The sequence below is a fragment of the Cuculus canorus genome, chromosome 7 (genome assembly GCF_017976375.1).
Source record: "Cuculus canorus isolate bCucCan1 chromosome 7, bCucCan1.pri, whole genome shotgun sequence".
Taxonomy (NCBI): Eukaryota; Metazoa; Chordata; class Aves; order Cuculiformes; family Cuculidae; genus Cuculus; species Cuculus canorus.
The window spans coordinates 19675460-19690021 of record NC_071407.1 but is presented as its reverse complement, the minus strand read 5'-3'; the positions used below and the strand labels follow the sequence as shown (position 1 = coordinate 19690021).

The 14562-nt window shown below is 41.0% G+C and overlaps 1 protein-coding gene across 1 annotated transcript in view; it reads right to left on the bottom strand.

Moving 5' to 3' along the window:
- Positions 1–518: 518 nt before the first annotated feature.
- Positions 519–14562, bottom strand: part of ANTXRL (ANTXR like) — a 62743-nt gene continuing 48699 nt past the window's right edge. The window contains exon 18 of the mRNA XM_009570782.2: positions 519–5583. Coding sequence (XP_009569077.2) covers positions 5356–5583 — 228 coding nt within the window. The 3' untranslated portion in view covers positions 519–5355. The remainder of the gene's footprint in view (positions 5584–14562) is intronic.

Below are 14562 nucleotides of genomic sequence, written 5' to 3'. Positions count from 1 at the left end.
AGTCCTTCGTCCTTCAGGCATGACTCCTGAAAATCAGTAGTTGTGTTTTCATAGGTGTAGGATTTGCCATAGAGTTTCTCTTTGCTAAAGTCCTGAGCTCTAGCATCTTACCTTGCATGGTTTTACTTTGTTGTTTCTATGCATTAGATGACTTCTCTTTGAGATAGCAACAGTATGTTCAGATCACGGTCCATATGTCAATCAATTTTTGAGCACTGACTCCAATGTAATTTACTCACCATTTCTACCCTGATACCTGAGATCTAAAAGGGTTTCCAACAAATGATGGCTTACCTGTGAATTAGGCAAAGATTTAAATTCTCAAGATAGAAACATGAAACTGAGTCACAGAACATACCCTTGTCTCTAGTCAAATAATGAATTTGTAGCAACTTGGCCATGGGAATTCCCCTCCCGACCATTAGATGTCTGAGCTTATTAGAAACCAGATACAGACAAGCTCATCCCCTCTTAAAATGACCCTGCAATTAAATTCTCTGTAGTGTTTAACCAGTAAGCACTTTTATTTTTTATTTTTAATCCATTAAGACTACATTACATTGGATTATAAGGCTTTGGCTACATCTCCCACATTTGTGTGCAGGCATTACATTTGAAAGGTTTTCTCAGAAAAATGGAGCAGGCGCATAAAATGTATAAAGGCTACATGATTATAACATGGAAGCAGCATGTCAGATACACAAATTTGTACCACATACACCAATAACAAACCCATAACGCCATGAAAACTTCTTTGTCCCTCAAAAATCCAATCGCTACCCCTGTCCCCCATCTCCATGTCCTGGCTGTCTATCAGCCCACACCCTCACTGTTTCTGAAAACACATGTTTTTTTTCTAAAAAAAAAATTTAGTACAGTACATTTTTTCCTAAAAAACTAAAACATTTCTCCTTCACTAGCCCCTCCCCCCCCCCCCCAAATGAAAAATCCATCATAATCTACACATCTGTTCAAGCGCTGTTATATGTTAGGAATCTCTATTGTATTACTCAAAAGTATCAGATCAGTAACAAACTTCTAAACAAACTAGGATGACCCAAAAAATCCCTTTCCCCAAAAGCTACAGAGATCTGAAAATGCTATACTGCATTATCACACTTGCATGCATGTATCCTGAGCCACCTGTATTTATTCATCTTAAGCCCCTTTTAATAAATAACTGTCCAGCAGTGACATCCAGAAGTGTGTTGTCTCCTCCAAATTAAACTCTATATTTACAGAAGTAGGGCTGTTTTCTCAGTGAAAAGTGTTTTTTTTAAAAACAAAAACAAAAACACAATGACAACAACAAAATCAGCAAATGATTAAAGACAGAAAGCATATTATGGATCATGTTGCCTAAAGACCAACAGGAGTAAAAAGCATTAGGAGCACCAGGTGCACATGCATTTGAACTGGTACAGTTCATGAAATAATGTCATTCATTGTTATGCTCACTCATTCAGATAAGGAGCTGATTCTTTTCCTTTCTCTTTTTTTCCCTTTTACATTTAGGACCGTCTGCTCTGCAGGCTACTCCCACAGATGGCAATGCATGCACTGAGATTGAAAGACAGCTATAAATATGCTTTGATCAATGTGGTTCTGTATCAGCTTTAAACACATGGGGTTTCCCTCCCTGCTGCTTTGCACCTTGTGTCATTTCACATCTGTGCTAAGTGTGAGCCGAAAGTGCCCCGAATCCACATTTTCTCTTGGAGTTGGGGAAACGTTAGATACTCACTTTTTGCAAATAATGATGCCATATGATGGAAAATACAGGGGGATCGTTCCATGTGAGAACATTTCTTAGCAGTGTAACTACAGTAATCGTAACCGACATACAAGCATAGTGAAACAAACAGTAAAATATCAAGCCAGTTAGAGGGATTCTTTCCCTTCATTTATTTTGAGCCAGCTCTCAGCTGACAAGACACCAGTATTACTGCTTTGATATCAATTGGCCTATGTTGATTTACCCCAGGTAAGATCAAGCTCAGCAAACAGTAAAGTAACAACCAGTTTCTCCTACTGCATTGTCATAGTGCCTGAGATCACTGCAAATGGATACATCTCTACACAACCAAAAGGCCATCTGTAGCCAGTGCAGCATATTCACTGCCCTCACCTTTGCAAAGGAAATTCAGTTCAGATTCACCTCTCTTCTTCCTGCTTTACTGCCAAACTAAACCTGTGTTGCTCTCATCACAGAAGCTGCAGCCAAAACTTGAGTCACACACCAAAGGCTTACTTTTATACAGTATACTGGGAAGTCCATTTATGCTGAATCTAATTTTCAAATTCATGGTGCTTCTTGTTTTATCATATATGTATCTGATCACCTAGTAGCCCAAACCACACATATTCTCACCGCACTTATAAGTTATGCAGAAATAGTTAATATTGAGAAGCCCTCCCTAAACCAATACCTCCATTCTCACTGGAAGTGAGACAAATTAACATCAATGCAAACTTGCAACAACTCTGACCCTCCTCAAGATCTGCACAGGTGCAAGACAATACAAATCTGGCTCCGGGCTTTTTCATTAGCTAAAGTTTACTCCTGACCCATCAATTTAACATTATCAGTAGATACCAATTATATAAGCAAGTCTTCCCTCGTATTATTACGTAATTTGTGAGCTTCCTCATTGTTTCAATCTCATCACGACCTACCAATGCGAGACTTGACATCTACACAGCAGTGGTCCCATTCCTACAAGCAGCTAAACCTCAAATGCCATATTTTGTCCTGGCAGGGGAATAGGTTTTATTACCCTATGCCATTTCAGTTCCCTGTAAGCATTTGTTGGCTACTTATTCTTAGACATCCAACATGAGAGACTGTTAAGTTCAACTGTACATACACACTGCAGCTGGTGCTAGACCCTGCAAGTTTACTTTGTGCAGGCTTCTATATAACCACAGTAACAGTAGCCAATGATCTCTGCTTGTAAAGCACCTTTCTCCACATCCAGGTCCCTACCCCCTCAATGCAGTCATCCAGTTCCTTTCACTGGTGTCAAAAGTGGAGCTTCCCCAGAACTGCAGTGGAAAATTGGATGTCTTAGTTACACCTTTCAACTGAAAGAAACAGAGACAAGTAAGCAATGACTGTGTCTCGCACTGGCTGCAAAAGGCCTTTCCATTCATAAGAGTGCTACTCTGAGCAATTTTTGTTAGGGATGAGAAACCAAACAAAAGCCTACACATTTCCCACACGCAAGCACAGATACACAAACACACACACATACACACACACTTCTCTCTCCTCCGTACAAAAATCCATTCTTATGGACCAAATTATGCAGACCCTATTCAAGTGACTAAAAAGAATGAGGATAGGGTTGAGTGCATCCCAGTTCTCCTTTCTGATCACAATGCAGTCACAGGTCAGCAAAGTACTTGTGCATAAGGATGTTCCTCTTGACCTGCAGGACAACTTAATGCATGCAGAGGTGCTTTGCTAGTTCAGGCCTAAATTAGAAACAGCTCCAAGGCCAGCTGGGACCCGTGAGTGTGATTCCACTACCTGCATCAATATACATGAGGTAAGAGCATAACTCAAGAGAGCAGAGCAGTGCAAGAGGAGAAAGAGGCTCTGTGGTTCTTCTGAGTTTATCTTTGACAACCTCAGCTGCATACACACGGCATGTCACAGTGATCAGCATAGACTGGTGAGAGCTTTGTATCGTGTTCTGCAAGTGGGACTTCCACTGGAAATAGGAAGCCTGATTTCTATTTGTACCAGAGTGACTTGATATGACTGTAACAATTGCATGAACAGGCCCTGAATCTGGAGTAACTGCATGATAGAGTTAGTAATTTACATTGGTCTTCTGTGCCAATAGCTACCGTGATGTGCAACACACCCACACCTACACACAGATGGAGAGATAGGTATACACTGTATCATAATGCAATATAATCATTGTTTCTACAACTATCCTAATAAGACAGCCAGTGCCAAAGCAAACCAGGATAGGGATTTGCAGCCATCCTCTCCAATACAATATGATAAGTAGTGGTGGAGAAAAAGCAAGCTCAGGTGTTATTTTGATTCACTAGGGAATGATCTGGGCCCAACCCACTTAGGTATTGCTTAGTGAACACTACGTATGGGCTGTCCCATAGTCCCGCGTCATAAATTCCCAACCCTGTGTGGGTACTCACATCACTTTCTGATGACACACAAAACTGAGGTCATGGGCCTGCAGTCACAATGTTTGCAAAATCCTCTAGCCAAACATTATATAAAACTTGGATAAAAGCTCATACTGACCAATCGCACCATACCTCTCAATCACAGGTAGACCGCAAGGTTACATATTGGTGGAATCAGTGTTGTCTGAAGAAAGAGCTACTCATAGAGGAATTCATATTCAGTTACAAGAGAATCTAGTTCTGCTCAACAGTAAGATCAGAAGGAAATTTATCTAATTAAATAGCAATGGAATCAGTCCCTCGATGCTGCTGATATAAATAACACATGCTGTTTGCATATTACAGCATTTATGGTTAAATTGCATGTATATTTGCTCTGTTTTGGACCATGTTTTCTGTAAATGAAAACTAAACATGTAGCCAAAACGTTTTTCCTCAAAATTCCTCTGAACTTCAGACAAATCTGAACTCAAATCTTGTTCCAGGTTTGGATTTCTAGAACCATTATCTGGCCTTCAGTGGCTATCCTATGCAACCAAGTCTAAACATGTGTAGAGATGGCAGGCTCAAAACTGATTTTCTCTTACTATGGTAGTTTACAGTTGCTAAATTATTGGCACATAGTCTCATCTTACCTCATTATTCTTACAGCCTTCTTATAACCTTTCATGGAAATTCCACCTGCAGAATTAAAAGCAGGAAGCTATCTTTGCAATTATTGTTCCATATTAACATCTGGATGCAGTATTCTTAGGGAAAAGAAAGCAAATTCCTCAATGAACTATGTTTAACCAACTTGCAGGTGGCAGCTATCAAAACAACTGATACGCGTGTACCAGCTAAAGTTATTAATGAATGATCTGACATATCAAGTCAGACAAATGTCATATGTAAATAGATCTTCAAATGTATACATACAAAAACTGCTACTGTATCTAGATGATAATTTTGGCTTGTTTCTATGCCCCAAAGCTCTGAATCTATCCACTGAATGTTTACTCAGCACGTGTGGTATAAATATATTCATACACTAAAATTGACACTTGGCAATTTTTCTTTTTTTTTCTTTTCTTTCTTCTTTTTTTGCTGACCAGCAACAAATTCTGATATCTTTAACTGTAAACCAATACTCAATAAATATGCCGCGTTCAGCAAAGAGACATGTTTTATCGGTCAGGGTTTTGCCACGCTCTAAGCCGTGGGCTGTGGGGGTGGGCGTGAAGGAGGAGGTCCAGGTGGGGCTCGGGATGGGGGTGGTCCAGGAGGTGGCTGCCTGGAAGGAGGCTGCAAAGACACAGGAGAAGGATTCCTTGGAGCATTGTTGAGAGGAACATTGTCACGCCGTGGCAGCTTTGATGGTGGGCTGTAAGGGACAGAGGTTCCATCTGATTTCACCCGAGTGAAGTTTATGCATCTTCCCTGAAGGTAAAAAAAAAAATTGTTAATTTAGAAAAAGCAGATGTTTTGACTCACCAATAGCTAGCTAAAGGGACTATAAGCAGAGAGGCCAGGCTGCTCTTGGAGATCATCATGCAGTACCATTCACTGGGTCCTAGACATGACATTCAGACCTGTACTGGAGGTCATTGCTAGAAAGCATTGCTTACCTTGTCAGAGAATAGCCTAGGACTGTTTTAAACCAAAAGACACACCAGTGTGACTTTGCTCACATGTGCCCTCTGCTCTGCTACTACAGCTATGCAGAACAAGTCTAAAGTCACAGCTCCATATCTCCTTGGTGAGATCCCTGACTGACAAAGCTGTGCTGGGAAAAAAGCTCACAGCAGAGATAGGCTTATACCAGAGGAACAACCTCAGCAAAGACACCATCTGTAGCTTTCCTTTGCACTGTGATGCTAGCATAGCTGGTGTCCATGCTTTGAACACTATACTGGGATAGTACAAGTCTTCTGTGCTTCAAATGTAGATGGGGCTTCCATCACAAAAAACAACAATGTGTGGGACTTGCAAAAAGGGCTCTCCAATAAATGCGTTTCCAGAATGGATGTGGGATGCAGGCAGAACCTGATGGGAGAACTGTGGATGTAGATTTTAAAATAGGAGTAGCTTGGGTTTGAAAAAATAGCAAGCACTGGGGATATCCTAGTCTGCTAGGGGTTAAATGCAAATAAATCAAGGTTTCCTTTAGCCAAAACAAAGCTTTGCCTTTGTTCCAGACAGGAGGAGAGACAGAGAGACCTCAAAGACCAGAGGCAGCCAGAGGCTCCTGGGCACTTAAAAATGTCCATGGCAACCTCAGTCAGATACCAAGATCACTGTTCTCTGCCGTACCTGTTCCTCCCCAGGACTCCTAAGCATTGATACAAACTGCCCCATGAGGCCTGCAGAAGCCTCATGCACTCCTGCAGACACAACTGTGTGTGAAGAGATGCAACACTTGGCATCACTGTCTCCACCTCCTCACCTCGGTAGACGAGAGGAAACTTTTATGCAAGCACCCAGCTGCCACAAGCTTGGCAAAAGCCTGCACCTGGATGTCAAAAATGCCTCTCTCATCATGATGTACAAAGGCTAGAGATGAAGACTGTCAGAAAATGCAGGAGTAGTACTGCCAACAGCCCATTTACAGGAGCTGGGATGTGGTTACCAAGTAAGTAACTGTGGGCTGGAAAGTACCCATCCCATCAGTACTGAACTCCATTTGCCAACACCTTTTCCTTTGCACAGCAGGCCTGTTTTCTTCGATGTAGCAATCATCCTAATGAACATGGCTACTATGGTTTAGCACAGAGGGAAATGTTATCTGTTTCCCTCCTTGCAAGGCAAACACTGCCTGGGGGGAATCAAAAAAATGTTTGGTTTGTTTAGAAAATATCTGCCCCATAAGGCATCTTCCTTCCATTGTTTTGAAAGACCAGGATGCCCAGCTGGAAGTTTAGGCTATACACTGGAATCAACAAACCAAATTCAGCTCAAGGTCAATAAACCCAAAGTAAATTTCAGGAGAAGGACTCCAGATTTAGAGAAGTTTTGCCAGAGCTCAGCAGCTATAGATCACAATCCCCACAGCTACCAATGGCTGTGACAATGACAACAGGGCAATACAAGAACCCACAGTAGTGACCGATCACTGGTGCTGCCTGGTGTGAGGAAACTCTGAAGGTGCTTAGGTTGAGTTTCTGTGACACCCCCACATATCACAATTTCCCCTGGAATCCTGGCAAAAGCCATCAGAGCTGAACCACAACTATCTGTTTTGTTAAATGACTTTCAATGCCTGCACCTTTGTTCATGAAAACTATTCCTTTAAAAACAAGAGACTCACTTAATTCTATAGTTTTTCTGAAGAAAGTCAAGCAGAGTATCAAGAAAAGCTTGTGTAAGCTCCAGAGAACTCAGAAAATGATTCAACAAATGTACCAGTTCTCAAAGGGTACCACCCTACCACTTACTTGTATTGGATGGCTCAGGGCTTCAAGAGCTCAGCTGCAGCCAAGAGTTGTTTGAACAGGCGTGTTGTTGCTTGTATGAGACACTCAGTAGTTCTGAGTCTCAGCATTCATCATCACAAATTTACCGCTACACTTAAACAACAGTCTCAATAATTAGGATAAAAATCTCCTTTCTAAAAAAACAGGCTTGTTACAGCAGACTTTGGTTACGAACCACATTCAAGGCAATGCTGTTCTACAGACAGAGCCTCTGCACAGAGGTATCAAAGAGCAAAAGCCAAGGTCTCTGTTACTTCTGCAACAAAAATAAACTACTGGATCAGAAACCTCTGTCAGTGATTTGCTCTACTCCATCAGAGAAGGCAAGTTCTCATCAACATTGCAGTGAGCAGCCATCCTTGTGAGCTTACAACAGCCATTTGTATTCTGCTGTGCTCTATTGTATTCAGAGCACGCTTAGAAACTCAGCAATATTTACTGCTATACAGGGTGCACTACAGATATATTTGATAGCTGTACTGCAAATATGTGTAAGAAAACCCTACCATGATATTTATAAAGTTATGAATTTAGAACAGCTAAATAATCACCCAGGACAAAAAAAAGAGAGAAAAGTCAGAGATATTCACCTGAGATGCAACACAGACGGAGGGAAAAAATTAAGAACATAACAATTTCTGTCATAGTGAATGCAAAACTGCAAAAACAACACTAGTGCTTTTGCTTACAAGCCTTTCCTGCCTCTCTGTTGTCTCTCTCTCCCAAACATCAATTCCAAATATATTCATAGTCTATAATCAAAGGGGATCCCATAAATCTGTTTGCATTACTTTCACTTCAGTTAAAGTGATAGGCGACGTCAAACTGCTGCCAGTTTCTGCCACACTCACTGATTTGTCAGACAGATGGGTAATTTAAAGGCCATGCGCCGCACTGTGTCATGAAAAATACGGTTGAGTTGGGAGAGTCTGACAGATATAGGCTTGGATGATCGATGTATGTATTGTGACACTTCCTCACAAAAGATTATTGGTGTTAGCCTACCATCTCATATATCAAAGACTTCTGGTGAACACTGCAGCAAATTGTCCTCAGCACTTCAAGCAGCCATTGATAAAATGAGGCCAAACTCTTAGCCAGTGTTAGGATCAAGAGCCGGAAGGGAGGAGCAAATGATAATAAATCATAATTCATAGTTTGGACTTATCAAGTGCATTTCACCAAAGGATTTCTAGGTTGAAGATTTAGCCTTCCACTTATCACACTTTCCTAATAACAGTGTGCCACAGCTATTATACCTAACACACACTTGCTCTGAGGTTAGTTTATTAAAAAATTCACTCAAATTGTTCCTCAAATAAACATGCTAACCACAGGATTTCTAATATTTTGTGTTTGAAAGGCTTAAGTCATTTCCTCTGCAAAGGCTTTTAAACCATAGAGAACATGGACAGAAATCGGGTGTCCTGCATACTCACACATGGTCTTCCTGCACAGCGGATTAACAGGGGCTAAGGGCCACCATCACTTTAGTAGTGGTAACAGGGTATACCACTTCAGGGAAAAAAATGCTAAGTGTTTTAGGGAAGGTGCCAGAGTTGCAAGGTGCAGTCATGCCATGGTGATCTCAGGCACAACAGCTGTCAGTAGCTACTTTATTGTTTTCTGGGAAGCACACAATCTGTATTAATCCAGTTCTGTCTGGCTTCAGCCCTGCTCCCAGTACAGCATCCCTCAGATGGTGCGACCTGCACTGCATACTGTCATTCAGGCACTGACTAAAGGTTAGCAAAGTGCCATATGGAGTTACACCCTTCCTTCAGCTCACATCTGCACCGTCTTCCTAATGCACAATTATTTCGCCTCCCCATATGTCCATCCACTTGTTAGGCTCTTGTTATGCTGCTTGCCAAATTAGCTTTTCAAAAAGTACAAATACTGAAGCAGCGGGATCTGCCCTTGTCCCAACTCCAGCTTTTATCCCAGTGTAACAACCACATGTGCAATTCAGGCAATTTGTACTTCTAGGCAATGCCTCCTAGACCACCTAGGATGTGTTTTTGTGTGTGGTTTAAGGGGGAAGGAAAGGAGGAACCTCTTGAAAGCCACTGCATCATCTTGTTTCTGGGCTACTTTCATAATAGTGCTCAGTACATCATTCCCCTTGCTCCACCAGAATCTTTAGCTACTACTCAGAAAATTTTAAATGGAAAGGTATAACTGTTAAAAGGATCCAGGCAATTCAAACAGTACAATAAGCAACCTCTTCACCCATAATACTAAGAACTCTTCAGCAAAAAGAATTTTAAAAATCCGCCCCATCTGCCAGTAGCTGTCCCTTTTCTCTGTTCATCTTAATACAGGCATTGGTGTTTATTTAAGAAAAATCCAATCTAGTTTCATCTCTGTGAATGTCAAAGTGTTTGTGTACACAAATGTATGTCTGTTTCTTATTTTTAGCTGTATTAGTTGACCTAATAAAAGATATCCTTCCTGCTAAAAATTTTGCTTGAGTTTTCATTCACTTTTGCTTTTGCTTACAGAGTCTCTGTTCTGCAGTTCTGACTAGCAGGGCAGGGGGGTGGATCCAGCTGAGGAAGAGAGTAAGAGTAGGATTCACTTAAAAGTCTACTGAAATTTCTTGGTCTTTGACTTTGTAAGAATCTGATACTTGCCTTTACATTTTAGAATGGATTAAAATAAAATAATTCCTTTAAGGTTTTGGCATAGCAATCCAAAACATTAGACCACCAAAAAGTATTACATTTATGATGCTGAAATCTGAGATTAACATAATTTCCTTTGGCTTAAATAAGTAGTCACCTTTCGCCTCAATTCTGTCTACAGATGTGACTGGGAAGATCCTGCCTGCTTGCTATAGACATGGTTCGTGAGCACTTAGCTTTACTTGCTTAGTATCTACTGATAGTTCAATGTAAAAGCGGACCTCTAAAACTGAAAACAATGGATTCTGGGTTTTATGCTACTTACAAAACCACAAGAGTGAGCATTTACAGAAAGTCAGAGTCACTTAGCTAAGTGAAGGTTTTGATCCACACACCCAGAAAACAATGAGATACGCACCTTTAGTATCAGTGACAACTGTGAAAGTTGAATCTTGGAAAAGAATAAAGTGTTCTAGTAGAAACACCTACAGTGAGTATCCTAAACCAGCAACAGTATGGGGAACTGGGTTAGTAAATGTGTTTATCAATGAGGTAAATTACAGATACAGTAATTTTATAGAGAAAGAGCTGAACTGAGGTGGTACAGGGTTCCAACTATTTGAGTTCCCTGGGCAAGTGTCAGGATTAGCAGCTGGCTCCTCAGGAGCCAGGACCTATGCGCATCAGCCAAAAGCTTCCTCACACTGCATTGCTTCATGCTGACTGTGCGCTGAACATGTCATGGCTCATTAAAGCCTTCATGGATTTCCTGGGAATTGCACTGATTACCCTGCACGCACACAGACTAGAAATTAGTGAGCTGCTGAAACAGTTTGTCACGTAAATCCTAAAGCTGCCTATTTTTCAGGCAAATTCAAGTAACTTTCACTAACTCCTACTCTTACACTTGGGACTCAGATATTGTTTTCGTGTTGAAAAATAAAGTATTGGAAATGTCAGATTTCCATATCAGCAGTTTGGTGGCTGATCATGCTTTCAGGTCAATAAATATGTAATTTACAATTAAATTCTAATTGTATTGCTTAACAATTAAATTTTAACCCTCACCATTAATTATACTATTTATTGCATTCATAATTAACAATTAATTTATTAACTTGTAATTAATTTTTATATGTTGCCATTTTAAGTTATTAGATTCAAAAGCAAAACATTAAACATCATCAACATTTTTTTTTTTTTTTACATAGAATGACTCTTTAAATATCTTCCAGTTTAATAAGTCATCTCTTGTCAATAACAGTTTTCTGGGGATCTGTGTGGTAGCTCAGCTGCCCAAAATTACAATAATCCAAAGCTATGAAGAGATAAAAGAAAATGGGGTTGACTAAAGAAGGGAAGATTTTAAAAGTCCAGTAAAGTGTCAATGTCCAACAATGAGAATATAATTATTTTTTTTTTAGTGCTGCTTTTAAAAAGGAGAATCACTTCAGCCCATTCTTTATCCGGTGTATTCTCTCTGGTCTCTTTATAGCTAAACTCATATCACTTCTGCTCCCTCCTTCTATGATGGAATTATTGGAGGGGAAGGAAATCACTTCATTGTGGATTAATAATCACTCATAACCACGAGGACCCTATTATGGCCTTAGGTACATCAGATAAATACAAATAGAAAACAGCAAAATGATGAATGCAAATGTACAAGAAGCAGCAGCAAACTCTGTTCACAGCACAGGGTGAGTGAGGTGGAGCTGCCAAGAAGTGTAACCTACTGGGCTCCATGTGCTTCACACTGCAAAAGGAATTAGATCAAGCACCAGGGAGACAGAGCACAGACGGTTAATCCCTGCTTCAGAAATCTCTGACACCTGGGTCACAAACAAGAAGATATACATTACAGGTGTATACAGACCAGGAGCAGAGCACATGGTGAGAGTGAGGCGCAGCTAAGCAACGCCTTGGGCTACTGACACATTCAGAATAAAACCTGTTGGCTTCGCTGAGGCATGGCCCACATTACTGCCCAGAAAGCCCAGGCAAGAGCAGAGATGCCTGAGCCCCTTTCACAGAGGTAAAGGGGGCCCAACCTTGCTTTGCAAAGAGGCTGGGAGAAGAAATCCTCCAGAAGCCTCGTGTGCCCTCAGACACCCTGGCTGTGGAAGACAAACAGCTGAGAAAGTAGGATTTATGTAGTGGGGAAGGGAAGAGAGAGTACAGGAGCAATTCTTTTGATATCACGTGTGATAAGCCTGTCCACGGATCCCCCAGGGACCAAAGGAGGTAGGTTGCCAGGGCAAACTTACCAACAGGCCCATGGCATGCACCGCACACAATGGCAGCAATAAAAGTCATTTTTCGGTTCACTTGCTGGCCAAGGGAAAAGTAAACAATAACCAAAAGTCTTCATTTTTCAGGTAAAAGAAATACGTCAAAGTAAGTTTCACTTGTGTTCGAAACACATACGTTGTTCAACTCAAAATATCTTTTGTTTTAGTTTTGGATAGAAAAGGTGTTTCAAGACAGAAATTGAAAATATTGAGACTTCTTCAAGGGTATTTTTTCCACTTCAGCTAATTCCACTAACAGGCAAAAATATTTACAGACCATCTAAAGAAGTAGTTTTTTAGTTTGTTTTACAAACAGAGTCATGTGGAACATGGCGTCCAGAGCTAATAGGTAATCAAGATAGGAAATATTTTGCAGTAAGATCAATAGCTGCAGTTATCTCAGGCTACTGTAGCTTCCTTAATCAGAATACTGAGAGTTGAATACAATCAAATACTGACCGACTCGCAAGACATGCATGTCTGAGAAACCACTTCCCAGTTCAGAGTCCCAACTGTGCACAGCACTGCTTGAAACCAGGGATGGGTCCCCATGGGAGCAGCCTACTCAGTTCATTTGAAGACCAGCTCAGGAATGCACTGAAGAGAAGTGGGTTCCTTCCAATTTGCCCTTGGAGAAACCAGCCAAAAAAGAGGAACCTAGCTCTCACACGCCTGATCCCACTTTACCAGCTTAGGAACACAAGGAAAGTGACATGGAGAACCCTTCCCAATACTGAAGAAAGGGTTAATCAAATAATTTTTATAGCATTCCATTCAGCAGGGAGCTGCATGTTGTTTCTAGCCATGCCTTAGCAGGAAAATGCAGCAATGAGCTACAGACACCTCCCAGAAGAATGACCAGAGTCACAAGATATCTTGCAGGAATGCACAAAACAGTATGCCTTGGACCTTGCTGAGGCTGTGGCTGAAGTAATGTACAGTGCAGACCATAACAAAACCTGTTGATTCTGAACGCTAAAAAAGATGAAGTGGGGAAGGGAACAGAGAAGGATAACACTAGGCATAATTAAAGTTAAGGTCTATCAGGCATACTTTATATTCAGTGCCAATCTCAAAGTACAATCATAACAGTCCAAATGCCATCCAAACCTGAGAAAAATATCTTAACCTAAACCTGCATTCACAAACACAATTTACTGCCTTCCTATTTTCTGACAGCTTTTATGGATGAATCTCCCAGAGAGGAGGAAGTGAGGAGAGCCACTGTCAGGTCATGTCATCTACTCAAGGTTATGTAGCAAAAAAAGGTATTTACAAGTTCAGGACTCGTGACTCATATCCCTTGTTTTAACCACAGCACTACACATTTCCACACTTGAATGCTGACCAGACTAGAATGTGGTTCACGTAAAAAACAACAGTGGTTGCTTTGCAAAAGATTTTTCTCTTTCCTTTCACATTTTCAGGGAAAAGGAGATGGCATTTGTCCATCGCCTAGAATGGGAAGGGCTCTGGAGCATAGCAACAAGGGCAACAAACAGTTGTTGGGTGCAAGAAGCACAGCCTTGAGGTATTGGTGGCTTGCTGGGAGGAGCAAATTAGGCCACAAAGGACCATAACTGGTCTTGCTCAAACTGTAATTAAGTGTCATTGTGCTTTTCACAGTGAATTACTTGACTGTCTCTCCAAGAGCAAGCTGGAATTATGGTGTGCACAGAGGAAAAGCACAAATGCTCTTTACCTAGGATATAGGATAACATTGGAGACTGAGAGATTTCTAGTGAAAACGGTTATTATTTTTCCTTGCCCCAGCCAAAAGTGTAAGATCTTGGACCATCACACAGAAAAGTTCCCTCTTTATCTACAGTCAGGAAACAGAGCAGATATCCTCAACCCATCTCTGCGTAACTGGCCTGTAAATGGCTGTGCTGCTACACACAGCAAGCAGATGGTAAACCCACAGTTCCCAGGTTCCTCTGTGCTTATCTCACAAGGATTTTCTTCTCCTGGGATGAGACTCATACAGTTCACTATCAGTGCTGACATATTTAGAAAGTACAGAAAAGC